Source organism: Sciurus vulgaris, assembly GCF_902686455.1.
Source record: "Sciurus vulgaris genome assembly, chromosome: X".
NCBI classification, from domain to species: Eukaryota; Metazoa; Chordata; class Mammalia; order Rodentia; family Sciuridae; genus Sciurus; species Sciurus vulgaris.
The window spans coordinates 95,061,094-95,088,872 of record NC_136471.1 but is presented as its reverse complement, the minus strand read 5'-3'; the positions used below and the strand labels follow the sequence as shown (position 1 = coordinate 95,088,872).

Sequence of the window (27,779 nt, the reverse complement as noted above, 5' to 3'; positions counted from 1 at the left end):
ATACATCTTCCATATACTTTAAATCCTCTCTAGATTATTTATAATACCTAATACAATGTAAATGCTAGTAAGTAATTGTTACGTTATATTGTTTACAGAATAAGGACAAGAAATATAGTCTCTACATGTTCAATACAAATGCCGTTTGTTTCTCAAATATCTTTAATTCTTGGTTGCTTAAATCAATGGATATGGAAGGACTGTAAAGCAAAATAAGTACAAGCAGACTCAACCAGTTTTTGTGCAAAGAGAGGAAGAAGACATCTTGCCTGGGTGAAGCACATCAGGTAGGAAAGTGATTACTGGATGTGTCATAGTTGGGAACCACCCCCATAAGATTAAATATACAATATGCCTGAAGTCCAAGCTACTGAGACTGAGGTAAGGGGACTGCTTAAGCCCAGTACTTTGGGGACAACCTGGGCAACATGGCCACACCCTGTTTCCAGAAACAAAACCAAAAATCAAGTCAGCTTGGAATTCCATAGGCATTGTGTACAATTCCAACTGGGAATGGCGAACAGGAGGAAATGGGGAGAAGGGTTGCCTCCCACTGCCTGTTTGGTCAATCTTGAAAACAGATGAATTCTTGAATTAGGGATGACACATTAAATTGGTCTGTGACAACTGTACTTCATGCCATAGCTACTATATTGGAAGATTTTCCTAAATCATCCCTTACAAGGCATATGGCCATTTTTTTCTATACCTGTTCATTTTGGCTATAAACTCCAGTTTGCCTTTACTCAACAGGGACAGAAATTTGTCTTTTTTTTTTCTTGGTACTGGGGATTGAACCCAGAGGCACTTTGCCATTGAGCTACATCCCTAGTAAACTTTATTTGTAATTTTGAAACTGGGTCTTGCTAAGTTGCCCAGGCTGGCCTCCAAATTGAAATCCTCCTGCCTCACCCTCTGGCGCAGCTGGGAATACAAGGTGTGTACCACTGCATCTGGATAGTAATTTACCTTATTATTCTTATTGTCATTTGCAGTGCTAGGGATGGAACACCAGATCTTGTGAATTCCAGTCCACAAGCTACCACTGAGCTACACCCCAGCCTCAACTTATCATTATTATCAATTCTAGGATAAGTATTCATATGCACCACATTCTGCCTATCATTTCTTTTCACCAGTGGCCTAGATCTAAGTCAAACACAAGTTATTCCAACAATTACTTAACAATTAGGGGTGATTTAGAACAATTGCTTCTAAAGCTGTGAAATCTCTTGCTGATTATTTATCTCAGGTCATTAAACAGGTTCAGGATTCTCTGACAATGAGTTTTCTTCACTGTGTTGCTGAGGAACAAATTCAGGGTCTCACACATGCTATGCAAATGTCCCCCACTGAGCCAGACAGCCATCCCTTTTTATTTCTGAGACAAATTCTTGCTAAATTGTCAGGCTGGCCTCTAACTTGCAATCTTCCTGCCTTAGCCTCTGGAATAGCTGGGGTTACAGGCATGTACAACTCTGCCCCACTGACAACTGCCTTTTTAAAAATAATTTTTTCTTGGTTATAGATGGACACAATACCTTTATTTTGTTTATTTATTTTTATGTGGTGCTGAGGATCAAACCCAGTGCCCCACCCATGTGAGGCAAGCACTCTACCACTGAGCTATAGCACCTGCCCCAGCCTAACAATAGCCTTTTAAAAATATAATTACCTCAAAGAAGCAAAGAAATTTTACCTGAGGGGCTGAGGTTGGAGTTCAGTGGTAGAGCACTTGCCTCCTGTGTTGAAGTACTGGGTTCAAGTCTCAGTACCACATATAAAGAAATGAATAAAATAAAGTTCCATCAACAATTAAAAAAATATTTAGAAAAAAAAAAAAGAATTTTACCTGAGTCAGACAACACTTTTTACCACCAGGCAAAAGTTTTGGGACTAAAATAGGGGCAAGTGAACTGGATCCTTTATAAATTAGAACTCACACATCCAATCTGTGGGTAGAAGCCTCCCTTCTTGATTTGCATCAATAATTTGCTCACATATAACATTATATATATATATATATATATATATATATACACACACAGCATTTTATATATATATAAACACACACACACACACACACACACGCACACAATTTGCTGAGGATAGTTTCTGGGAATCTGTTCTTCACCATGAATCTAACAGATCCCACTGCTACAGTTCTCAGTGTGTTAGTCAGTTTACCACCACTGTGATGAAATCCCTGAGATAAGTAACTTATTATAAAGGAAAGGTTTATTTTGGCTATAAGTTTTGGAGGTTCCAATCCATGACTGACTGCCTCATTGCTTTGAGCCTGTGGCAAGGCAGCATAACATGGTGGGATTATATAGTGGTGCAAAACTACTTACCTCATGAACCAGGAACAAAAGTGAGAGAACAGGAGACTAGAGTCTCACAATTCCCTACAAGGGCATGCCCCCAATAACTCAAGGACTTCCCACTAGGCCCCACCTCTTAAAGGTCCAGAACATCTCTCAATAGTGCCACCCCAAGGACCATGTGTTTAACACATGGACCTTTGGGGGACATTTAAGTTCTAAACTGTGGCACTCAGGAAGTTGTTCAAAGATGTAGCATTACAGATTCCACAGTGTCTGTCAGGGGACACACTTTACAATTTCTATATTCCAGAAATGAATTTGTGATTGTTTGTACCGTGAGCAGGAAGGTGAAGCTGGCAAATGAAATGGTTCCTACCTCAGTCAGCAAGGTTTCCACACTAATTTCAACTTATAATTTCATCTACTAAATATTTAAAATGGTTTTTATTATATACTCAATTCTGGTAAATATTAGGTTTTTTTCCAGATTCTCTTCTGGTTCATCCATCCATTCCCCTGTCCCTGCCCTGCAGGACTGCACCGCAAGGGAGAATGAGCAATTATCTTCTTGTATTCTTGAAGGCAACTTCATCAGACAGTACAAAACTGGCAACAGCCTATGGGTTAGTAGTGGTCCCATGGGTCAGTCTTCATCTGAGTCACTGGGGCCCATGTATTGACAGACAGCATCATAGTGTAGCTCCACCAACTGATTATCTCTCCGCAGTTGCACCAAAGCCCGGCTCCTTGCTCTGTCTCGGCCCATCAGGTGTCCCACCTAGAGTAGTTGGGAGATGAAGTCAGCAAGACCAGCCTAGACTCTGGGACATCCCTTGAATGACCACCAAGACTCTATTTCCAGTTTTGGGACTTACCCTTCCAGCCTTTGGCCCCAGTACCACCATCACACGGTTTCCCTCTACCTTGGGGACCAGGGTCTCCAGCATGTCTTCCCTCAGGCCTGCAGATGGGGGGAGAGGGGAGTGAGGCCTGCAACAAGGGCTACCCCAGCCAGGTCTACCAGAGAGGCCTTTTCCATATTCCCTAGAGCCACTCTACACCCGGTTGACAGATGAGGTTCCACCACACCCAGTGAACAGGTGAGGAAGCCTAGGGAGCAATTCACAGAAATAACTGTGAAAAGGCTGGGTGCAGTGGTGCATGCCGGCAGTCCTGTCGATTCAGGAAGCTGAGGCAAGGGGATCACAAGTTCGAGGCCAGCCTCAGCCCCTCAAAAATAAAATCTCAACAAATAAAATAGTAGAAAGGGCTGGGGATATAGCTCAGTGGTAAAGTATCTGTGGTTTCTCCTATGTTCATATATGAATATATAACCAGTGTAACTCCACTTCACATCATGTTCAACCACAATAGGATCCAAATTAGAATAAATTACACTCCATATATGTATAATATGTTAAAATACATTCTATTGACATGTATATCTAAAAAGAACAAATAAAAAAAATTTTTTTAAACTCTCTGGTTTCAATCCCTAGTACCAAAAAAGAAAACAAATAACTGTAAAAAGGAGCGTTTATATACAGTGTGTAAGACAGTTTTATTTGACTTTTTAGTACTGGAGATGGAACCCAGGGCTACATCCCCAACCTTTTTAAAAAAATTCACTTTGAGACAGGGTCTTGCTAAGTGCCCAAGTTGGCCTCAAATTTGAGATCCTTTTACCTTAAGACTTTGGAGTAGTTAGGATTACAAGCATGTGTCACTGTGCCTGGCTACAAATTCTGTTTATTGTGGGCATGCTGTCAGCCCTGCACTGGGAGCTCAATACATTCCTGTAGGCATCAGTCAACAGAGGAAGAAATAGTAATTTCTATGCTAACTTGACAGATGGGGAGAGCTGGTTTCATATAATCACTCTCATGAAATTGTCTAATATTCTGTAAGAGGATGCTGAGCCTTTCCAGATTTGTGTGTGTGTGTGTGTGTGTGTGTGTGTGTGTGTGTGTGTGTGTGTATTGCTAAGGGTGGAACCCAGAGCCTTGCTCATGCTATGCCTCAGCAAGATTCTTGGCCTCAGACACTCTTCTTGATCAGCCTCCAGGATGGGATTGCCCCAGCTGCCATGGCTCACACTCACCTTCCAGAACTCGGCCTTCATCTGTCCGACACACACAGGTATCTGGGCTCAAGACATCTTCAATTGTCATCTAGAAGAGTGAAGGGAATGAAAAATGTTTAGAGAGTTAATGGGCCCAGTCCCTGGGTGAGGAATGGTCCTTAATCTGTGGGCTTTGCACCTTGGTGTTGTAATACTGGCCACCCTTGTGCAGCTTGTCCACAAACCGCACACGCAGGTCCCTGTGTAACCAGTGCTGAGTCATGGGGGCTGCTTTCTTATTCTTGGCTGCAGGCTCATCCTTCCTGTGGAAAGAGGGCCAGCACCAGTCTTAGCTCTTTATCATACACATTCCAGCTACCCTACCTTTGCCTGTGCTGTCAAACCCACTCATGTTGCTAGTTGCTAGCTGCATCTCTGTACCCTCCTCCTTGCACCAGAAGCCTTCTCTGTTTGCTCAAGCCTTCCCACAACCCTGCCTACTTCCTCCTCCCCAGATGCCCAAGGTCCCACCAGTCTGGAGGGTGTTTCCGCTTCCTTTCTGAGTCTTCCCACCGGACATGGAGGTCTTGATTCTGGAGGGCCTTCCATGATGAGTTTGTTCCATTCTGTTGTCCCAATGAAGTTTTGCTCACCTGGCCTGTTCAAGGGGGTGTAGGGAAAGCCAGGAAAAAGCCTCAGTTTCTCACTTTAATTTTTTGCTGGTAGTGGGAAGTGAACTCAGGGTTCTTTACCACTGAGCTACATCCCTGTCCTTTAAAAAAAAACTTTTTTGAGAAAGGATCTTGCTAAGTTGCTGAGGCTGGTCTTGAACTTGTGGTTCTCCTGCTTCAGCCTCTTGAGCAGCTGGGATTATAAATGTAAACCACTGCACCCAACTCTCACTGCCCTTTCCTTCCAAGGCCACATCTCACCCTATGGCCATCTCCCATCTGCTAAAGCACCCCTCACCCCACTGTGCATTCGCCAGGACTATGAGAATGCTTTTCCCCTTCTGCTCCACTGTTCTGGCCTCCTTCAGGAAACCTCTCAGCCACCAAGCCCATGCTGAGCGCTCATCAGAAGTAGCTACCTAGTGTGCACTACAGAGTCTTGAAGAGATATCTTCACCCATCTGCCAAATCCCTCCTACTGTCAGCTCTTCACCTGGGCTATTCTGCTGGCCTCCTTTTGTCACACCTTAACTGTAGGTCTCCCTCCCTAGCAAAAGAGAGCAACATCATCCCAAATAGACAAGGACCTCCCAAGAGTAGGAATTGTTTTCCACAGTTATTTCTTCCCCCTTAGGGAGAGGACAAAGAACCAGGGGTACTAGATCAATCTTCCTTCAATCACATTGAATAAACTGGGCTGAGGGTGTCACTCAGTGGTAGAATGCCTGCTTAGCATGCAAGAAGCCCTGGATTCCATCCCAGCACCACCAAGCAAAAACATGAGTAAAATCCTCATGTCTTGACCTCTGATCAGAAGTAAAACCAGCCAGGCAGACCACTAGCCATGGCCCCTACAGATCAAAAACCCACCCCACAAGACAGGCCTTGCCCTCCTCCAGTGTTCTTCCACATCTCCCAGGTACGAAAGTGGCTCACTCACCAAGATGCAGGGAGTTTCTGTCAAACTCTTGCTGGGAAACAGGCCGCAGACGGTATTCACTAACAGTCACCATGCGGCTGCCCACTGCTAGACGGACCATGGCTCGCACATTGTCAGGATCGAGGCCTTCCACCTAGAGTCAGGGGAGGGAGAAGACAGAGAGGGGTTGAGTGGACTCCATCCACATCCCTAGGATCAAGCTGTCCACACCTTACCTCCAATAGGCTTGAGCCCTGTGTACCTCTTCCACCAGGCTATGACCCTTGAGGGCTGAGAGCAGGTCTGGTTACTCTGTCTCTTCTACTAACTGTGACCCCTAAGAATTGGCTGGATTCCTGTGTCTGTCTCAACAGACTGTATGACTCAAATATTCTTTATTTAATCCTCAAGTACCCTGTGGTATTTGATGTTTCTCTCTCCCCTTTAGCTGGGAACTGAGGCTCATAAAAACCCACCAAATGGTCCTGAGTTACCTAGTGAGGCAGTGGGCGAAGCAGGCCTGAAAGATTAACTCTCAGCCTTTCTATTCCAAACCCAATTCTTCCTCCCTTTGGCCCTCAAATCAATCTCCCCTGCTTAGCTTCAGGCATATCTTGGTTCCTTACCTTTCCATAGAGACCTCGGTGAGGGCCAGAAAGGACAACCACAGCTCCTCCAGGCACGAGCCCTTGAGGCTGGTCTTCCTTATCTTTCTCTTGCTCCCCATCTGACCTCAGTAGGCTCTCAGAACCAGTGGAGGTCAAGGCCTGGGCCTCAGTCAAGTTTGCACCCAGTCCTAGCCCCTTGGGTCTCAGTGAGTTGACACGGGGCTTCACTACTCTGTAGAAAGGAATACAGGCTTGTCGGAGGATGCAACAACCTATAGTGCTTCATTTTACTTTCCATCATCCAAGCCCACCCCATCCATATTATCAACAATGTCCTTTTGTTTGTTTTTTGCTACAGGGCCTTCTTGCACATGTTAGGCAAGTGCTCTAATGCTGAGCTACATCCCCAGCCCGTATCTATATTTTTATTTATGTAGTGGTACTAGGGATTGATCCCAGGGCCTCATGCATGCCAAACAAGTGCTCTACTTCTGAGCTACAGCCCCAGCTCTAGGAATATTTTTTAAGGTTTTTAAAACAGCTTTATTTATTTATTTTTAGTTTTTAAAATATTTTTTAGTAGTTGATGGACCTTTATTTTTATTTATTTACATGTGGTGCTCAGAATCGAACCCAGTGCTACACACATGCTAGGAGAGTGTTCTACCAATGAGCCACAACCTCAGCCCAGGTTTCATTTTTTAAAAGTTAATATGTGCATTACAGGACCTAGGAATTTTTTGATATATAAAAATGGCAATTTCTTTTTATCTTTTTTGTGGTGCTAGGGATTGAATCCAGGGCCTCACATATATTAAGCACATGCTTTATCACTTAAATACACCCTAGCACTCAAAATGGCATTTTCATTTGGTTCAACCTAATAACATTGTGCATATACCATCCATTATCTAGTATCTGTAGTGGGATCTAAGTCGGGTCCTTGTAACCAAATACACTAATAGTTCCACAGGAGAAATCATATGAATATGCATACCATGCATACCATGCAGGGGAGAGAAGGATTTTTTGTGTGTGTGTGGTGCTGGGGATTGAACCCAGGGCCTTGTGCATGTGAGGCAAGCACTCTACCAACTGAGCTATATCTCTAGCCTTGCATACCACGCAGGGGAAATGGGCTTATCAAATGTTCAATGCTAATTCCAGTCATTTGGCTGCCAAATGGGGGTTTATGATAAAAATATTTGGTTTTGAGAATTCTTTGGAGTTTGCAATTGCAAAGAAGGGATTTTAAAGCTGGGTGATTGTAGCAAATGTTTAGTCTGTGCTTACTGTGGGCCAGGGACTACTGTATATGCTTCATGAATATAATTACATCTAACTATCAAAACACACTTGTGAATTCAGTACTATTACCTCATTTTCAGATGAGGAAAACCGATGCTGAGAAGTTAACTTTACGTAAGTAGGATCTTCTTATGGAGTTACGAAAGGAAATAGGATACTGAAAGAAGTAGAAGGGGCTACTTAGAACTGGTTAGAGTGATAATGTATCCTTCCTCCCTGCCTGGATAGTTCTAGGTTGGCAGCAACTATGGGGGTCTTCTTGTTCACAATTCATCCATTGACTCCCTCACCCCTACCCCATAACTCACTGATTGAAAGTGCGACCGATGCCCTCACCAGGTTTCCAGCCCATGCCCCGCAGCATGGCCAGCCCATAGGCTTCGACAGGGACTGCCTCATAATCAGCTTCCTCTGGCACCTATATGTTCAGGCAGAGAAAAGAGATCAGGCTTTGCTTATGGCAGGCCCTCTGTTGGAAACGTACTTGCCGTTGCCCACTGGGGAATCCTGTATGCTTCTAGCTCTTGACCAGTCATCTCACGGCAAAGTTTTAATGTCCTCTCACCATCCCTCACTATACTCCTCCTTTATGTTCAGTCCTTCAACAAATATTTGCAAAGCACCTATTCTGTGGCAAGTACTAATCTACTTGGCAAGTGCTGAGATGAAGCAGTGAACAAAACAGAAAAAAAATCTCTGCCCTTGTGGGGTGTATATTCTAGTTGTCAAGATATATAATAACTCAAATTCAGAGAACATGATACATCAGGTGGTAAGAATTTTTTTTTGGGGGGGGGGGACTGGGGATTGAACCCAGGAGTACTTTGCCACTAAGCCATATCCCCAGTCCTTTTTATTTTTTGAGACAGAGTCTCACTAAGTTGTTTAGGGTCTCACTAAGTTGCCAATGCTGGCCTTGAACTTGTCATCTTCCTGTCTCAGCTTCCTGAGTCATTGGGATTACAGACCTGTGTCAATGCTCCTGGATTTTAGGTGGTGATGAGATTTATGAAGAAAAATTAAAGTAGTGCTGGGTGCAATGATGTGTGCCTGTTGTTTCAGCTACTCAGGAGTCTGAGGCAGGAGGATCACTTGAGCTCATAAGTTTGAGGCCAGCCTGGGCAACATAGCAGGATGCAGTCTCCAAAAAACAAACAAACAAACAAACAAACAAAAAGTAGGTTAAGGGGATGAAGAGAAACAGAGTAGGAATCCCACTGAGGTGACATTTGAGCAGAGATAGGAAATAACAGAAAGAGCCATGAGGATATGAGAAGGAAGTATTCCAAGCAGAGAGAACAGTAAGAGTATAGGCCAAGGCAGAGCAAGATTTGGTGTGTGTGGTGAGTATCATGAAACTCGATGTGACTGATGTGGAGGCAGAAGAGATGGTTAAGAGGTTAATGAGGAAAACTGAGCAGGAGTCAAAGGGCCGCAAGTCAGCTGGAAACCACAAGAGAGACCCATGAAGAAGTTACTGCAATAGTTCAGATGAGAGATACTGGTGCCTCAGCCTAGCGTTTTGGTAGTGGTGATGGTGAGAAATGGTCAAATTCTAGATACACTTTGAAAAGGGAGATGATTGGGTTGGGCTGACAGACTGTATATGAGGCATGAAATAAAGGGGAGAGGCAAGAATGACTCTAAGATGAATTTATTTATTTTGGCACTAGGGATTGAACCCAGGGATGCTTCACCACTGACCTATATCCCCAGTTCTTTTTAATTTTTATTTATTTTATTTTATTAATTATTTGTCTTGTACTGGGGATTAAACCCAGGGGCACTTTACCACGGAGCTATATCCAAAGCCTTATTTATCTTTTAATTTTGAGACAGCATCTCCCTAAGCTGCTGAGGTGGGCCTCAAACATGTGATTCTCCTGCCTCAGCCTCCGGAGTGTCTGGGATTACAGGTAGATACCACAAAACTCCTAGCAAGGTCAATAATTTTTTTTATTGTTGTTACTAAGAATTGAACCAAGGGACACTTTATCACTGAGCTACATCCCCCAGCACTTTTTTATTTTTATTTTGTGACAGGGTCTCATGAAGTTACTGATAGCCTTGCTAAATTTCTGGGGCTGGCTTTGAACTTGCACCCCTCCTGCCTCAACCTCCCGAGGCAACAGGATTACAGATGTGTGCCACACCTGGTTATATCAAGATTTTTAAACTGAGATGAAGGATGTATGGAACTGTGATCAATTAAGACACAGAAAGTTTTGGGAGGAGGCTTTTAGAGAAATGAAGCCAAAACTGGAACAGGAAAAAGAGTGACGGGAGGGTTGGGGACACAGATCAGTGGTAGAGCACTTGCTTAGCATGTGCAAGGCCCTGGGTTCTATTCCCTGCGTGGAAGAAAGAAGAGAAAGAAAAAAAAGAATTGGAGTGAAATAGTGAGATTCCTTTTTTTTAAAGATTAAAAAAAAAGAGCACATCTGAAGGCTGTTGAGAATAGTTCAATTGAAAGAAAGGATGTTTCAAAGCTGTAGGAATAGGCACCAAAGAATCATTGCAAAAAAAATTATGAATGAAGAGGTGGAAAATTGGGTCCATGCCACGCATGGTAGTGCATGCTCAATGGTAATACTCACCTGTGTTCAATACCCAACACCAAAAAAAGAAAGAAAGAAAGAAAAGGAAAGGAAAGGAAAGAAAGTTTGATTCATGAGTATGAAAGACAGACTTTGGTTATTTCCATAGATACATCTCTCCTGTTGTCACCTCCCACTGTCACTCCTTCAATCCATTACAATTGCTGGATGTATCACAAATTGCCTCACTAGTGTACACACACCACACTTATTTCCTCCCACTGCGCCACTGCTTGTGCTGTTGATTTCATTAAGAGTACTCCCTGGACTGGGCATGGTGGCCCATACCTGTATATCCCAGCAGTTCAGGAGGCTGAGGAAGGAGGATCATAACTTTAAGGTCAGTCTCAGCAACTTAGCAAGGCCCTAAGCAAGGTCCTTAGCAAGGGCCTGTCTCTATATTATAAAAAAGGGCTAGAGATGTGGCTCAGTGGTAGAGCACCCAGGGTTCAATAAAAAGTATACCCTGAGCTCTTCTGTTTCTCACTGAACCCTATCTATCTTTACAGGCCTCCCTCATTCTGATGGCATCCTCATCATCTCTATCATGGACTACTGGTCCCCCTACTTCCACCTTCACTTATTAGTCTGTTCTATTCATAGCAGCCAGAGAGATCCTGTCAAATCATAAGTCACAGCCCTTTCCTGCTTAGGGCCTGCCAATGGCTTTCATCTCACTTAGAGTAAAACCCAAAGTCCTTGCCCTGGCAAAGGCCCTGATTGGTATAGCCCCCTCTGCCTTCATCTTACTTTTCCTCCCCCTCATTCATTCCACTCTAGCACATTGATCTCTTTGGTGTTTTCACAAACACTCCAGGTCAAAAAAAAAAAAAAAAAAAAAAAAAAAAAGAAAGAAAGAAAGAAAGAAAAAGAAAAGAGAGAGAAATCAAACACAAAAACCACTCCAGGCAGTGTGTACACTTATGGCCTTTACATTTCCTATTCCCTTTGCTCTCCATCTTATTCAGATAATCCCAGAATTCAGATATTCTTTTCACACCCTAATATCTATTCATTTATGCTTCCAAAAAGAATGGAAGGAGGAAAGGATGGGCAGCAGTCTTCTGGGACACACACATATTTCCCCTGCTATGTGCAAGGAGGTAAGCCTGGCAGACTGGGTGGAGAGGGTAGGGCAGGAGGGGTCAAGGGGCAGCTCACTGTCTCAGCCCGGGGTTCGCTGTCTGCCCCTTCCCCGTTGGGGGTGCATCCTTTCTGGACCATGGGGATAGCGAGCGTGGGGTCGACACCCGCATTCTCTCTCTCCTCCAGAGACTTCTTGGATTCTAAGGAAGAATGGGAGGGAGCAGTGAGGTCCCACCCTATACTTCCACCTTCCTCCCGTCTTCCTTCACTGGCACAGGGCAAAGGCGGGAGGTCACTCACCCTCAATGAGTTCCTTCACTGCCTGGGACAGCACTCCATCCACCAAGGCCTCAGTATCTGTGGATGGCCCAGTCATCTGTGTCAGCGTCTGCCTACGATAGCCATTCTGGATCAACGGGATGACCAGTTCTTTGGGAGCTTCTGTGGGCTTCACACTGATGTGGACACAGAGGAGTGAGGTTGGGAGAGTAGTAGTCTCAGTGAGTTCTGAGTCACACTCCTCATTCAGAGAAATACAAGTCAAACTCACTCCCAGCCCCGTGGACCACGCCCTTCTTTCTGCTTTCTGTCTCTCCGGTTATGTCTCTGACAGTGCATTGACTGGATTCTCTCCCACAGTTCTCCTAACTCTTAAATGTCAGTGTCTTCCAGGAATTATTTCTAGATTATTATTGATTCTTTTCTGGAGGTCTCAGGCACTTGGGAGTCTCCTTTACTAACTAACCTGAAGATTGCCTCCCTGAACCTGAATCTCCAGCTCCATCTCGTTCTCCAAATCGGAGAGAGGCCCCAATATTTCAATTGACACACTAGGGGCCCTGTCATGTTCCCCTCTTTTCCCTTTCTCAAAACGCACATACCGCAGTGTCCCCATGTTCTAAAATTCTCCCTCCCAGTAATGTATCATCTCTTCTCAATTCCCATGGCCACCAAGCCCAATTTTCCCACCTCTCCTACAGAATCCCCCTTTTCGCCTCCATCAATTTACTCAGGATGCGTTTCAGGATTTCTAGGTCACTTTCACCAGGACAATAAACTCAAATTCCACCCTCCCGCTTGTGCCCACTGCACCGATTTCCACTGGGTGAAAGACGCAGCGATTCACCTCTGCAGCTCCCTGTCTTCCACGGTCTTCAAGAAATCCTTCTCTGGGGTCGAACCCTCGCCGTCTCTCGGGTCCGCCAGACGCCTCCGGGTGGACGTGCGAGTGAAGCCGAAAGAAATTGGGGCAGCTAAAGCTGCCGCTGGCTGCAAAACATCGTCTTCTGCATCCGCCATCTTGCCCGGGTTCCCAGATTGGTGCGCTGCTTGCTGGGAAATTTAGTTTGAAGTCAGTTCGCTAGCGGCCAGCCGTTGAGTACTAGAACTACCTTTCCCATACAACAGTGCGGCATCATCAGGCGAAGGCGGAGTAGGGGCCCTGGGAAGCAATCGTCGCTTTCTTATGCTTCACAGGAGCCCTCTGAGCTTAGCCTACAAGAAAATGTTATTCAGAGAAGTAGTGCTGGTGGAAGGTTGATTTATCCTTCCCAGGTATTGATTCTTTTCGTGAGTTTGACAAATATTTATTATTGTGTGCACCTTACTGTTCCCTACTGATGAAAGAAGTATAGATGAAAATAAATCATTAAGAAATGATCTCAGACCGCTCGTAGTGGCGCAAGTCTGTATTCCCCGCGGCTCAGGAGGCTGAGGCAGGAGGATTGCAAGTTCGAGACCCGCCTCAGCAATTTAGTTAGCCCCTGTCTCAAAATTTAAAAAAAAATAAATAAAAGACCTGGGCATGTGGCCCAGTGGTTAAGCAGCCCCCCCTCCCGCCTAGTAATAAAAGAAAGAAATGCCCAAGGCCCTGGGTCGTTGGGTTCCCTAATCCCGCAAAACAACAAAACCAAACAAAAAAGCTGGGCATGGTGGCACAGGTCTGGAATTCCAGGTACTCTGGAGGCAGGAGACTAAGGTAGGAGGATCACATATTCAAGGCCAATCTGGGCAAATTGGTGAGAACCTGTCTCAATAAAAAAATTAAAAAGTCTGAGAATGTAGCTCAGTGGTAAAGCACCCCTGGGTTCAATTCCCAGTACTGGAAAAAAGGAAGAAAAAAAAAATCAGGATTGGGCTGGAGATGTAACTTAGTGGCAGAGCACTTTCCTATCAAGGCCCTAGGTTCCAACTCCAGCCCTGCTAAATAAAGAAAAAAAAAAATCAAAACAGACAAAACCCCCAAACCTCAGTGAGCAGTATTTGTATAGAATAATAAATAATATATATGTAAATGGTACCCACTAATGCCAAAATTAAATATACACTGGATTAAATTTAAAGCACTGGATTCAAATTGAAATAAAATGGGTCGTTTCTATAGGGCCTCTAGTCCAGGGGGAGACACTGACTTATTTTGCAGTTCAGGGGATCCAATCTAGTGCTTCCCATGTGCTAGGCAAACACTCTACCACTGAGCTACATTGCCAGCATGGAAAAGTCATATCTAAACAGGTATTTTAAAAATATAGCAATAGTAAAGATTTTGAGAGCCAGCTCCTAAGATTTCAAAGATTAATGAGACAGATATCTCATATGTAAGACTTTAAGAATTTGTAGTGCTGGGAGTCAATTCAGGGTCTTGGGAATTTGGAGCAAACACTGTATCACTGAGCCACATCCCCAACCTCAAGAATTTCTAGAGCAGAAGAGAGATACTCAAACAAATAGTCAAGAGTAAGAATTCGGGGGAAGAGAAGAATGAAAGAACTTTGGATGGTGTAGAGGAAAATGGGGCGGGAGGGGTGGGGGGAAGGAATATAGTAGACTGAGACAGATAGTATTACCCTATTTATAGGTATGATTGCATGAATGGTGCGAATCTACATTGTGTACGACCATAGAAATGGAAAGTTGTACCCCATTTGTGTACAGTGAACCAAATGCAATCTGTAAAAATAAAAAAAAATTAAAGAATAAGAGTTCTATAATTCTAATACAAATTCATTCCAAGGAAACAGTGGAAGATGTGCAAAATTATTTTTATGAGTCATTATTGTATTATTTATTATGGCAAAAGCTTGAAAGCCTCCTAAATGATCAGCATTGGATGGGTAAATGAATTATGATAGCATACCACTTGGATGAAAGGAATGTGCTAGATCATTTCAACATGAATATACAAACACAAATAAATGGGGATACAGTCACAATGTTTTGCGAAATAGAATGTTGGTTCAGTGAATGGTCTTGGAAATAGACTATTGCTCCATCAATTCCACAGTCATGTTTCTCATGGCCTAGGAAGGTCTGTGGATCTCAATTTCAAAGCCACTATGGTTTTCATTTTGTTTGTGGAGTGCTGAGAGGGAGAGAAAGAGAGACGTATGCTGGGGATACCCAAGAGCACTTGAACCTAAGAGCACTTGAACCCAAGAGCACTCTACACCTGAGGTACAACTTCAACCTTTTTTTTTTTTTTTTTGATACCAGGGATTGAACCCAGAGGGGCTTTACCACTGAGCCACATCACCTGCCCTTCTTAATTTTTTTCAAATGTTGAGACAGGCTCTTCCTAAGTTGCTTATGACCTCGCTAAGTTGCTGAGGCTGACTGAATTTGCGATCCTCCTGCCTCAGCCTCCTGAGCCCAAGCCCAGACCTAGCCCTTTTAAAATCTTATTTATTTAGGTACTGGGAATTGAACCTAGGGGCGCTTAACCACTGAATCACATCCGCAACCCTTTTTAATATTTTATTTCAAGACAGGGTCTCGAAAAATTGCTTAGGGTCTCACTAAGTTTCTGTGACTGGCTTTGAACTAGTGATCCTCCTACCTCAGGCTCCCAAGCCTGTGATTACAGGCATGTGCTACCACACATGGCTTAAATTTTATTTTGAGACAGGGTTTCTCTAAGTTACCAAAGCTGGCTTTGAATATAGAATCCTTCTAGGTCAGCCTCTCAAGTAGCTAGGATTACAGGTGTGTATCACTGTGGTTTTCAATATGCAATGATAAAATTCTTTAGTATTTTATTTAGAAATAATTTTAAACTTAAAGATTGCAAAAATACTGTGGAATGCTCCTATATATCCTTTATCTAGATCACCACATTTTATATAACAATAGTATATTTCAAATCCTGAAATTGACAACATTGGTGCAATACTGTTAACTAAACTGTAGACCATTTTCTCTTCCAGGATCAAACTTAGGATCTCAGCTATTACAATATAATTATATGCCTATTTTGTCTTCTCCACTCTGAGTTCTTCAGGTTTTCTTTGTGTTTCATGCTTTTAGCATTTTGAAAAGTACATGTGAATTATTTTGTAGAACATTCCTCAGTATTGGTTGTTCTGATGATATCTCCTAACTAGACTGAGATTATGACCTTTTGGCAAGAATGTCATGGGGATAATATGTCCTTCTAATCACATCTTGGGGGTTCATGTTTTTTCTATGGCTTATTAATTTTTATTTATTTATTTAAAAATTGTTATTTATTAATTCATTTTTGCAGTGCTGAGAATCAAACCTAGGTCTTCCTGTTTGTAAAGGAAGCACTACCACATCCCTACATCCCCAGTCTCTTTTAAAATTTATTTTTATATTTTTGTTGTACTGAGAATTGATCCCAGGAACAATTTACCATTGAGGTATATCCACAGCCCATTTCATTATTTTGAGACAGGATGTCTCACTAAATTCCTAATGCTGGTCTCAAACTTGTGATCCTCCTGCCTCAGTCTTCTCAGGTGCTGGGATTACAGGTGTGTGCCACCACACACAGCCCAAGGTAATCTGGGATTCTGGGAAAAACAGGAATTAAAAGTGTGGTTATAACTGAAAACACAGCTGGGAGTCTAAAGCAGGAAGGTCACAAGTTCAAGGACAGCCTCAGCAACTTAGTGAGACCCTGTCTCAAAAGAAAAGATAAAAAGAAAGCCGGGGAACTGGGCTTGTGGCTCAGTGGAGCACTCACCTAGCATGTGTGAGGCACTGGGTTCGATTCTCAGCAGTGCATATAAATGAATAAAATAAAGGTCCATTAACAACTAAAAGGTTTTTTTTTTTAAATGAAGAAGACTGGGGATGTGGCTTAGTTGTAAAGTACCTTTGGGTTCAGTTCCCAGTAGCTAAAAAAAAAAAAAAAGTAACATGTATGAAAAATATGTAGTCAATATCCTCAACACTCAACATGCAAAGAGCTCCTGCAGTTCGAAACCATAAAAGGTAAGCATTCTTCCACTGAAAAAATGAGCATTGAACATAATCAAGTGATTTGCAACAGAAAAAATACAAATAACCATTAAGCACATGTAAAGATTTTTAATCTCTAATGGAGCATGGTGGTTCACAACTGTGATCCTAGTTACTTAGGTGACTAGGTAGGAGGGTCACAAATTCAAATTAGCCTCAGCAACTTCTCAAGGCTGTAAGCAACTTCGTTAGACCCTGTCTGTAAATAAAATATAAAAATGGTCTGGGGATGTGATTATGCACCTCTGAGTTCAAACCCCAGTACCAAAATAAAATAAATAAATAAATAGGGCTAGGGATGTAACTCAGTAGAGTAGGTACAGTTTTCCTGGGTCCAATCAGCAACACCACACAAAATGCACACATGCATATGTACAAACACACACAAGATTCTTAACCTCAGTAATAAAGCAGTGCAAATAAAAGAATAATGAAATGTATCATTCTTTAAATACATTAGAAAAGACCAATAGTCAAACCAGCAAATACTTATTTGGTAGAACCTCTCACTACTTTAAGTACTTTTGTCCTCCAGGGGACTCTGTGAGTTGAGAACAATTTTTAAATTCACTTTACAGATGAGGGGACTCTCTCAGAGAGACCGAGTTGGTCAAAGACTCAAATAGTAAGTACCATAGGTCACATCCAGAATAGCTAATGATCGAATAAACATTTTTATACACTATGGATAGAGACACAAAATGATTCAACTTTGCTGTGGTTCCTGATTGCCATACCCTGCACTTCTTTCCTCTGCCATGATGTTCTGCCTCACCCAAGGCCCAAAGAAATGGAATCAGAATCTATGGAATGAGACCATGAGCAAAATAAACTTTTCCTCTCCTAATAAAAAATGACTCAACCTATATTAGATAAAATATTGTAATATGTATAACTTTTCTGACCCAGTAATTCCACTTTTAAGAATGGAATTGAAGGAAAGAATGGAAATCTTATAATATTATTATTTTTCAGTGTTGGGGATCAAACCCAAGGCTTTATACATGTTAGGCAACTACTCTGCCACAGAAATATATCCCCAACTCCTTTTATTTTGTTTAATTAATTAATTTGTGGTACTGGGGATTGAATTCAGGGGTCCGCTATCACTGAGCTACATCCCCAGCCATTTTTTAATTTTTTATTTTTTTGGTACTAGGGATGGGAACCCATCCATTTTTTAATTTTTCATTTTCAGACAGGGTCTCACTAAGTTGCTGAGGCTGGCCTTGAACTTGCGATATTCCTCCTTCAGCCTCCTGAATAACTGAGATTACACGTATGTGCCACCATGCCCCGTTTATTTTTGAGATAGGATCTCACTACATTGCCCAGGTTTGCTTCCAGTCCTCTACCTCAGACTTCCCAATAGCTAGGAATATGGGAATGCATTACTGTGCCCAGCTGACAGGATATTTTTTTCTATAAGGCTTTTAGTCTAGGGTTTTTTCCATTTAAAGATTTTTGGAGATACCTTTTGGGCTGCTGCACAGAGGCTACTAGTGAAACAGTTGAGCCAGTTTCTGGGGAGCTAGTGTCCATGGCACATGATTATTTTCTCCCTAAAGAGTCACCTTGCAAGCCTTGCAACAACAGTATTCCTAAGGAAAAAGTATATGATGCTTTTTGATAAACAAGACAAAGGAATGTGAGAATCATAATATCACCCAAATAAAATATGATACATATTAGATAAGTGGTTCAGGCCATTAGATCCAATGAGTATAGCTTAAGGCTAACCAGTAAAGACCAAGGCAGTAGAAGACTTTACCAAGGAAGTACAATTAGAAATGGATCTGCAAAGTGTAAGCAGACAAACCTGGTATGGTGGCATTCACCTGTAGTCCCAGTGACTCAGGAGGCTGGGGTAGGAGAATCACAAGTTCGAGGCCAGCCAGGGTAATTTAGTGAGACCTTGTCTCACAAAAAATGAACAGGGCCAGGCAGGTTGGTCCACTCCTGTAATCTCAGTGGCTTGGGAGGCTGAGACAGTAGGATCACAAATTTAAAGCCAGCCTCAGCAACTTAGCGAGGCCCTAAGCAACTCAGTGAGACCCTGTCTCTAAATAAAATATAAAAAAGGGCTGGGGAGGTGGCACAGTGGTAAAGTAACCCTGGGTTCAATTCCCAGTACCAAAAGAAAGAAAGAAAGAAAGAAAGAAAGAAAGAAAGAAAGAAAGGAGAGAGAGAGAGAGAGAGAGAGAGAGAGAGAGAGAGAGAGAGAGAGAGAGAGAGAGAGAGAGAAAGGAAAGAAAAGAAAAGAAAAGAAAAGAAAGGAAGAAAGAAAAGAAAGTAAAGAAAAGAAAAGAAATGGTCTGGGGATAGAGCTCAGTGGCTCAGTGGTAGAGTGTCTCTGGGTTCAGTCACCAATATCACAAAGAAATAAACAGAAAAGATTATGGGTGGAGAAGGACATAGATTGGCAACCTGATACTGGGATAAGTTGGATCACAAGAACAACACAATATGTTGAAATCTATTACAAGCTGATTATATCAATTGACCCGTAGTCCCTGAAACACCAAAGTGGATAACCAAATCTCTGAGTTCCAAGAACATCTTGAGGAACTCAAGATAGATGTCTTGGACCCAGAAGAACTCAAGTCAGAATTGGTGAAAGGGAAGTGGAAGTCATTCTGCTAGACATCTGAAGGGTTTGTGGAGGAATTCACCTATAATGTTTTGCTGCAAGTAGGTTGTTCTCAGGGCACAAGGTTTTGCCACTGAAATTGCTCAGAACCGGGAAGGCTATAAAAAAGCAGTTCACACCAGGCCATTTGGAAATCATTTCATCTCACCAGGTGCCATGGGTCACACCTGTAATCCCAGACACTCTGGAGGTTGAAGACAAGAGGACCACAGTTCCAGGTTAGCCTTGGCAATTTAAGGAGACCTTGTGTCAAAAATAAATAGAGCTGGTGGTGTAGCTCAGTGATAGAGCACTTGTGAGTTAAATCCACAGTAACACTCACACCAGAGCAGTTCATATCGGTGTTCAGAACAAAAGAGAAAGGAGCCACCAATGGAGGAGAGAATAGAGAAAAGAAAGGAGCTGACTGTTGAGAAGAAAAAAAAAGTAGTAGTCAACAGAAAAAAAGAAAGAAGGGCTGGGAATATAGCTCAGTTGTTAGAGTGCTTGCCTTGCAAGCGCAAGGCCCTAGGTTCTAATCCCCAGCACCCCAAAAAAGGGGGAAAAAAGGAGAAGAAAATTTAAAAAAAACTGACTAAAATAGGAAGTTACTTGAGAAGAACTTATAGTCAGAATAAGAACCGATAATAATATCTTTTCATTTACCATGCCATTAAAGACTCTTTTTTCCCATTAAATACTCTTGACAAAACAGAAAACTCACAAGTAGGATAAGATGATAAAACCAAAAAATCGAGATAAGTGGGGATAGTACTCTTATAGCTGTTACTCAAATGGACCACAAATACCATGATGCTAGTGATACTCCTTTGGTTACATGTATGTCCTTTTGCAACTGAAGGACATTCAGAAGGATATCTTTCTAGTCTACTAATCAGGAGGAGAACTGATCATTCCCTTGTAATTAACTGGCTTAAAGATTATTAGGAGGGCCCAGTGTGGTGGTGCATATCTGTAATCCCAGGTACTGGAGAGGCTCAGGCAGGAGGATTACAAATTTGAGACCAGCCTGGGCAACCTGGCAAGGCCCTGTCTCAAAATAGAAAAATTAAAATGTTGGGGATGTAGCTCAGTGGTAGAGTGGCCCTGGGTTCAGTCCCCAGTACTAAAATGACAACAAGGAGCAAAAAAAAAAAAAAAAAGATTACTAGTAGGATCTTGTTTCTTGCGTCTTACTATTGGTCAAGTAAACAATTTTATAAATAAATTTCTGTTTTTTGGAGGGGTGGATGCTGATGACTGAACCAAGGACCTTGTCTGCTTATCACTGAGCTCTACTTCCAGCCACTGTAAATAAATTTCTTCTGGTTCTTGAAATATTGGAGGGACCTAGGGATGGAGCACAGTGGTATAGCACTTGCATAGCATGTACAAGACCCTGGGTTCAATCCCCAGCACCACAAAAATATATATTGGAGGGGCTGAGGGTGTAGTTCATTGGTAGAACACATGCTTCCCATTTGTGAGGCCATGGACTCAACCCCCAGAATGTGTATGTGCGAATACACACCTATATAAAACAATCAAAATTTCCCTAGATTCAATCACCAGTAACAGGAGAAAAATTAGTGAACATATGTTATACTATTATTTAAAAGGTATAGTTCTTTGTGGATTGACAGGGAACAATAGCTAGAATATTTTAAGTCAAAAAAGCAATTTGAGGAATGTGCAGGGGACTTTTGTGGAATTAGTCACATTCTTTTCTTTTACCTAGAAGTACACAGGTATTAATTTTATAATTTGTTAAACTGTGCATGTATGTTTTATGCATATTCTTCTCTATTAGTTATATAACACCATTTTTAAATACAGAGAGGGCTGGGCATGGTGGCACATGCCTGTAATAATATATATTTTATATAAGTATATATACATATATGCATATTTGCACATATATATGAATGATATATATATATGGGGGGGGGGCTAGGAGCCAAGTGTGGCAGGTCACGCCTTTAATCCCAGCTGTTAGGGAGGTTGAGGTAGAATGATCCCAAGTTCAAAACCAGCTTCAGCAATATAGCAAGACCTTGTCAGCTGGGAATGTTGCTCAGTGGTTATGCACTCCTGGAATCAATCCCCATAACCCCCCACAAAAAAAAAAGGAAAGAAGGAGGAGGAGGAGGAGGAGCAGAAGAAAATAAAAAATAAAGACAAGTACTTCTAGAATGATAGCATGAGGAACTTGGACATTCTTCCCAACAAACTAACCATAACCAGTGAATATTCTTTTAAAAAGAACGATCATTTAGCTGAGTGTGGTGGCACACACCTGTAATCCCAGTGGCTCGGGAGGCTGAGATAGTACCATCACAGGTTTGAAGCCAACTTCAACAATTTAGTGAGACTGTAAGCAACCTAGTGAGACAGGGTCTCACTAAAATTAAAAAAAAAAATTAATTAAAAGGGCTGGGGATGTGGCTCAATGGTTAAGTGCACCCCTAGGTTCAATCACTGGTAGCAAAAAAAGACAGAGAACACAGGATTTTGAATGACCCCAACACAAAAAACAATAAATGTTAAGGTGATGGATATGCCTATTATCTTGATCTGTAATGTTTGCATCATTAAACTTCATGTACATGAATTGAAATGACATACTGTGCCCCATAAATGTACAATTATTGTTCAGTTAAATTTTTAAAATATTTTTAAAAAATTAGTGGAGGTTAACAGAAAGATGTGGTACAAATACACTCAGACCAGATAGAAAAGAGAGGTCAGGGGGAAAATGATGAGAATCTAGTTAAAAGCTAAGTCATCCGAGGGTGACTGCACTTATGCTCAAGGCTGAACCTTCTGAAAATTTGATTAAGAATCTAAACATGCATTTCTCCAGAGAAAATATATGAATGACCTTCAGGCACAATTAAAAGATCCTTAAAATCTGTATTAGTTTTCTATTAATGATTCATCAAGTGATCCCACTAGCTTAAAACAAATGTATTATCTTACAGTTCTATAGGGCAGAAATTTCATCAGGCTAAAATCAAGATGTCAGTAGGGCTTCTTTCCTTCTGCAGGTTCTGGGGGTGGATCAGTTTTCTTGTTTTTCTAATTTCTACAGTCTGCTTGAATTCCTTGACTCCTGGCCCCTTCCTCTGTCTTAAAAACCAGTGCATTAGCATCTTCAAAATTTTTCTCTCACTCCTGCAGCTGTTGTCAAATTCCCTTCTCTGATTCTCCTGAACCCACTTTCTTTTCTTCTTTTTGTGGTGCTCAGGATTGAACCCAGAGCATGCTACACTCTCAGCCCCCTTTCATATTTCAGGACCACTTTGATCATATTGCCTCCCAGGATAATCTCCTCATCTCACAATCCTTAATTTATTCACAACTGCAATGTATATTTTCCCATACAAGGTAACATTCACAGGTTCTTGCGACTGGGCTGTGGACAATTTGGGGGGCTTCATACTCTGCCCATCAAATCATGTTTATCTAAGGCACATAAAAACATAATTATCTATTCAGAAAACGAAAGTCTTCCACAATGACATATAAATTCACAAACCCACTAACGTGTCCACCTTAAAAAAAGGCAGAAAAGTCAGGTGAGGAGGCACATGCCAATCATCCTGGTGGCTCACAAGTTCCAAAGTAGCCTCAGAAATTCAGTGAGACCTTTTCTTTAAACAAAAGGGCCAGAGGCATAGCTCAGAGGTAGAGCATCCCTGAGGTTAATCTCCAGTATCTAAAAAAAAAAAAGCACCAAAAATTCGTACACAAATGTTCAGAGTACCATCAGAGCACTATTATTCATAATGGCCAAGAAGCTGAAACAATCAAAACGTATCTACCAGTGAATAGATTAAAAATGTGGTATCTCCATACAGTGGAATACATATTGTCAAAGAATGAAGTACTGACCCATGTTACAATGTAGAACCTCAAAAACATTATCCTTGTTTAATTCAATTTTTAGGAAATGTTAAGACATGAATCCATACAGATAGTACATTAGTGATTTTGTAGGGCTGAGGGGTAGGGAAGGACAATAGGGACAATGAATGTTAAAGGTTAGGGTTGTTTTGGGGGGGCAAAATATGCTAAATTTATATTGGGATGATGATTACATAACCCTGTGAGGCCCTGTCTCTAGATAAAATATTTTTAAAAAGGGCTGAGGATGTGGGTAAGTGGTTAAGAGCCCCTGAGTTCAATTCCCGTTACCAAAATAAATAAATGAATAAATAATCAATTGCTGGTGGTGTTGCACACCTGAAATCCCAACCAGTTGGGAGGCTGAGGTAGGAGGATCAAATGTTCAAAATGAGCCTCAGCAAATTAGCAAAGCCCTAAGCAACTTAGTGAAACTGTGTCTTGAAATTTAAAAATAAAATAAAAAGGTCTGGGGGTGTAGCACAGTGGTAAAGTGGCCCTGGGTTAAATTCCCAGTACCAAAGAAATAAAAATAAAAATCCACAGTCACAGGGGCTAGGTCTGTAGCTCAGAGGTAGAGTGACTGCCTAGCATGCACCACAACCTGGGTTTAGTTCCAGCACTGCAAGAAACACAATAAAACAGCTACCAAGCCAGGCGCCGTAGCTCATACCTGTAATTTCAGTGGCTTAGGAGGCTGAGACAGGAGGTTTTCGAGTTCAAAGCCAGCCTCAGAAATGGCAAGGTGCTAAGTAACTCAGTTAGACCCTGTCTCTAAATAAAGTACAAAACAGGGCTGGGGATGTGGCTCAGTGCTTGAGTGCCTGAGTTCAATCCCCAGTAATCCCCGCCCTGCCCCACCAAAAAAGCCTGCCGATATGTCATTTTTGGTTGTGGGTTTAGCTCAGTGGCAGAATGCTTGCATAGGGTGCACAAGGTCCTAGACTGGATACACATTGCCTCAAAATAAAGGCAGAAAGAAGCAGTAGGTACAGGGAAATATAGTATACACAAGTCTGATATTTCTCTCTCTCTCTCTCTCTCTCTCTCTCTCTCTCTCTCTCTTTCTTTTTGGTACAGGGGAATTGAACCCAGAGGTGCTCAACCACTGGGCACATTCCCTACACAGTTCTGATTCTTAAAATATAAATGTATTCTTATGACTGGGCAGCAAAGCTTTTCACAAAGAGAGAAAATGGCATACAAAAAGTTAGGAAACAGGTACACATTTGAATGCGCATTGCCAGAGAGGAGTCTTCCACGATTCTAGACATTGACTCAGGCCTTGTGCTTAGATTCACAACGTGGGTCCTGCCACCGACCTTCTTCAACACTCATCCTCCTCTACCACAATAATCCTCCTGAACCCAGGGTCCCTTAAGGTACTTTCCAGCACCATGGACTGTTCACAGCACCCCAAATTGGCCCAGGTATACATACCTTACTAGTATTAGTATTTACCAACTAAGAACATCTGCTGGGGAGGCAAAGGGATCTTGGAGCAGGTCACTATCCATAACATTGGCTTCAGAGTCCTGCATGATAATGGTTGCGGAAGTGAAAGAGACTGAGCAGCAATAGGGGATTTGTCATAGCAACTACAGAGGCCCCGCCCCTAAATTAACATTCTACTCTTTTGAACTTACATCCGGGTCGTGTCCCCAGTTTATTTCAGCACTGCCCACTAGGTAGTGACTCAAGGCACCGCCTTCTGATTTATTTACTTATTTATTTATGTATTCGTTCATGTATTTATTTATTTATTTTTAGGTAACAGAGATTGAACCCAGTGGAGCTCTATCACCAATTCCCCTACCACGCTTTTTCGGTACTGGGTGCTGAACCTAGAAGCGTTTTATCATTGAGCTACATCCCCAGTCGTTATTTTGTTTTTTAAGTGTGAGAAGAGGTGTTATTAAATTGCTTCAGGGTCTCGCTGCATTGCAGAGGCTGGCTTCAAATCTGGTATTCTCCCAAGTCGCTGGGATTACAGGAGTGTACCATCGTGCCCAGCAAGGTTCTGCCTTTTTAGTAAATAATCCTGGGTCAGCTATATGTGAATAATCCTCCAGACCTCCCTAGCTGATGATAACACGCAGATCCCACGCCTCACAGAAGCGACAGTGGAAGCTGCTAGTTGAGGATTGGGCTCTTGAACATCCCAGGCCCCGCCCTCTAATTAGCCTCCAAACTCCACCCCATTCCTCACGTTTCAGGCAGCGCCTCCAGGCGCTCAGAGCCTCCACCCCTGGATTAGCATTCAACAAGTACCCGCCCCCAGCACGCTCCAGGCTCCACTCCCCAGAAATAACCTTCCAAGCTCCGCTGACCAGAATAATCATTCACTCCAGCACCCTCAAAGAGTCGTCTGGCGCTCGCCTAGCTCAATAGCCCTACCGGAATATGTTAGAATAACCCCAAGGCCCTGCTCCCTCGAAGAGCCCTCTGAACCCCGCCCTCCCGACCCAGTCACACCCCTGGGCCGCACCCAGGCCCGTAACTGACAACTCGGGGGCCAGTCACCTCCAAACACAGCCCATCCCAATCCCGTCCCACCCCCGCCCCTCCCCGCTCCCTCCCCGCTCCCTCCCCGCTCCCTCCCGGCTCCCCGTCACGCACCCTCCTTGGGGCGCAGGCGCAAAGTGGCGCCCGCCCTGCGTACCAGCGCCGACACGTCCGCAGCAGCTCTGGCCGCCAGGGGGCGCGCGTCCAGCCGCCCCAGCAGCCGCCGGGCTCTGGGGCCAGCCGGCGGGGGAAGGCCGCGGCCTGCGCGGAAGAGGGGAACAGGTCAGCGCACACTCGGAGCTTCCAAGAATGCCCACGATTCCAGAAGTCCTGAGACCTAGAAATGCTCCTCAACAGGCCCGGAGACTCCTGGCCACTCCCTTCATTGTTCTGAAAGTCGCCGACTGTCCCTCTCCTCTTTTGGGACCCCTGACCGTCGCCGGTATGCCGGGGGACCCCCGCCTTGTCCAGACCATGTCCCTGCAGGTAGCCATTCCACTCAAGTAATCCCGGACCCCTCCGATCACCAGATCGATTTCTCAGGAGCTCCTTGACTGTCCCTTAAATAACTCTAGATGCCAAACTTCTCCCACCATGTCTCTAGGGACCCTGCTGGACAACACACACACACACACACACACACACACACACACCCAGCCCTGGGACGCCCGATTTCCCCTCCACATCTCCTAAGCAAACCCTGCTACTCTTAAGAGATCCCTCAGAGGCCCATTTACCCCACATGAGCCACGTACCTGTAGATGCCCCCTCCAAAGGTCCCTAGAGATTCCCGTTCTGCCTCCCCAATGCACTAAGACACTGCGTGGTCAGGTGTCCCCAGCAACCACGGACAGGCATACTTTCTAAAGACTCCTGACAGCCTCCTTCCTATCAGCTGGGTCTTTTGCACCGCCTCTCTGCTTGGGTGGGGGGAGGGTTGGGGTGAATAGAAGGCCCTGGAGCCCAGCCACTGTCTCTGGCCCCAGGCCCCCGCCTCTGCTGCTTGTGCACCAGAGATACTTTGTTTACCACCTTAGGATGGAAAATGTGAGGAGCAGGTAGGTGGGCGTGGTTGGCAGAGGATAAGTCCCCTCTCCCTTCCTCACTTCACCTAGTTACCTCCTCTGCTCCCCCTAGGGTCCGTGGTGCCCCTTGCACATGGCTCCATGGCCAGTATTAGATCTGATGGATGCATAGTTGCCTGTGATGCTTTTGGAGCACTAGACGAGCTCCCCTGGTGATCCGTCCAGTCCTGGATACAGGTCAGCCAGTCCCATGCTTGTTGCTCCAACCTGTGTGGTGACCTACCTGGCTGCAGGCAAGAGGCCTGACTGTGGGAATAATTAGGAACCCTTGGATTTTTATTACCTCAGGTACTGTCCCTGTTAACTGAGAACCCTGGACTGGGCTTTTCTTTCCACACAGGGGATGCTGTTATTCTAGGCATAGGAAGTGAAAGTTGAGGTCCACAAAAGTTAGGGTACAGTGAACTCAACTAAAAACAGGAACAGAACAGCCCAAGTTTATCACTAAATTCTGCAACCTCTCACATAAATTTGAACATAATAAGCTCTCATTAAATTACTATTTAAAAAGTTTGCCTAAGATAGTCTGTATTGGGGAAATGGAAGTATATGACGGGGCTGGAGGCTACCCTCTGAGCTTTGGGGGCCATGTGAGGTTTTGGGACCTTGAGCATCATGAATTCAGAAAACTCAAAAACTGAGATGGGCCAGTGACCTGGAGCGTAAAGGAGAGGTGGTAGCCCGTAATTGAGGAGGCTCTGAAGGCATTGGGGTGGGATGAGACACCAGTCAAAGTCAGTGGAAGAATGAGGCCCGTCCTAAGTTTGAAGAGTTTTGTCTAGGGACATAGGCCCCAATGAGGGAGCCATTGGGC

General features: G+C 43.4%; 1 protein-coding gene and 1 long non-coding RNA gene across 5 annotated transcripts; one reads left to right on the top strand and one right to left on the bottom strand.

Annotated features, from left to right (window-relative positions):
• Window positions 1-2,754: 2,754 nt before the first annotated feature.
• On the bottom strand, window positions 2,755-26,873 carry GPKOW (G-patch domain and KOW motifs). Of its 4 annotated transcripts, XM_079122762.1 has the most exons (13): window positions 26,636-26,873; window positions 25,995-26,141; window positions 12,705-12,910; window positions 11,879-12,033; window positions 11,654-11,778; window positions 8,204-8,313; window positions 6,606-6,819; window positions 6,001-6,133; window positions 4,921-5,047; window positions 4,589-4,712; window positions 4,429-4,498; window positions 3,203-3,288; window positions 2,755-3,105 (listed from the first exon to the last, which is right to left on the bottom strand). In XM_079122762.1, exons 3-13 carry the CDS (start codon window positions 12,875-12,877, stop codon window positions 2,971-2,973), a joined length of 1,452 nt encoding a protein of 483 aa, XP_078978888.1. In that variant the 5' UTR covers window positions 12,878-12,910; window positions 25,995-26,141; window positions 26,636-26,873; the 3' UTR covers window positions 2,755-2,970. The 4 variants fall into 4 exon arrangements, with proteins under 4 accessions (XP_078978888.1, XP_078978889.1, XP_078978890.1 ...); XM_079122763.1 differs by lacking the exon at window positions 25,995-26,141 and having other exon boundaries at window positions 26,636-26,872; XM_079122764.1 differs by lacking the exons at window positions 25,995-26,141; window positions 26,636-26,873 and adding an exon at window positions 24,816-24,929.
• On the top strand, window positions 12,917-25,843 carry LOC306650660. Its single transcript, XR_013760985.1, has 3 exons — window positions 12,917-13,132; window positions 18,039-18,119; window positions 25,146-25,843. It is a non-coding gene; the product is annotated as an uncharacterized lncRNA (long non-coding RNA).
• Window positions 26,874-27,779: the final 906 nt, after the last annotated feature.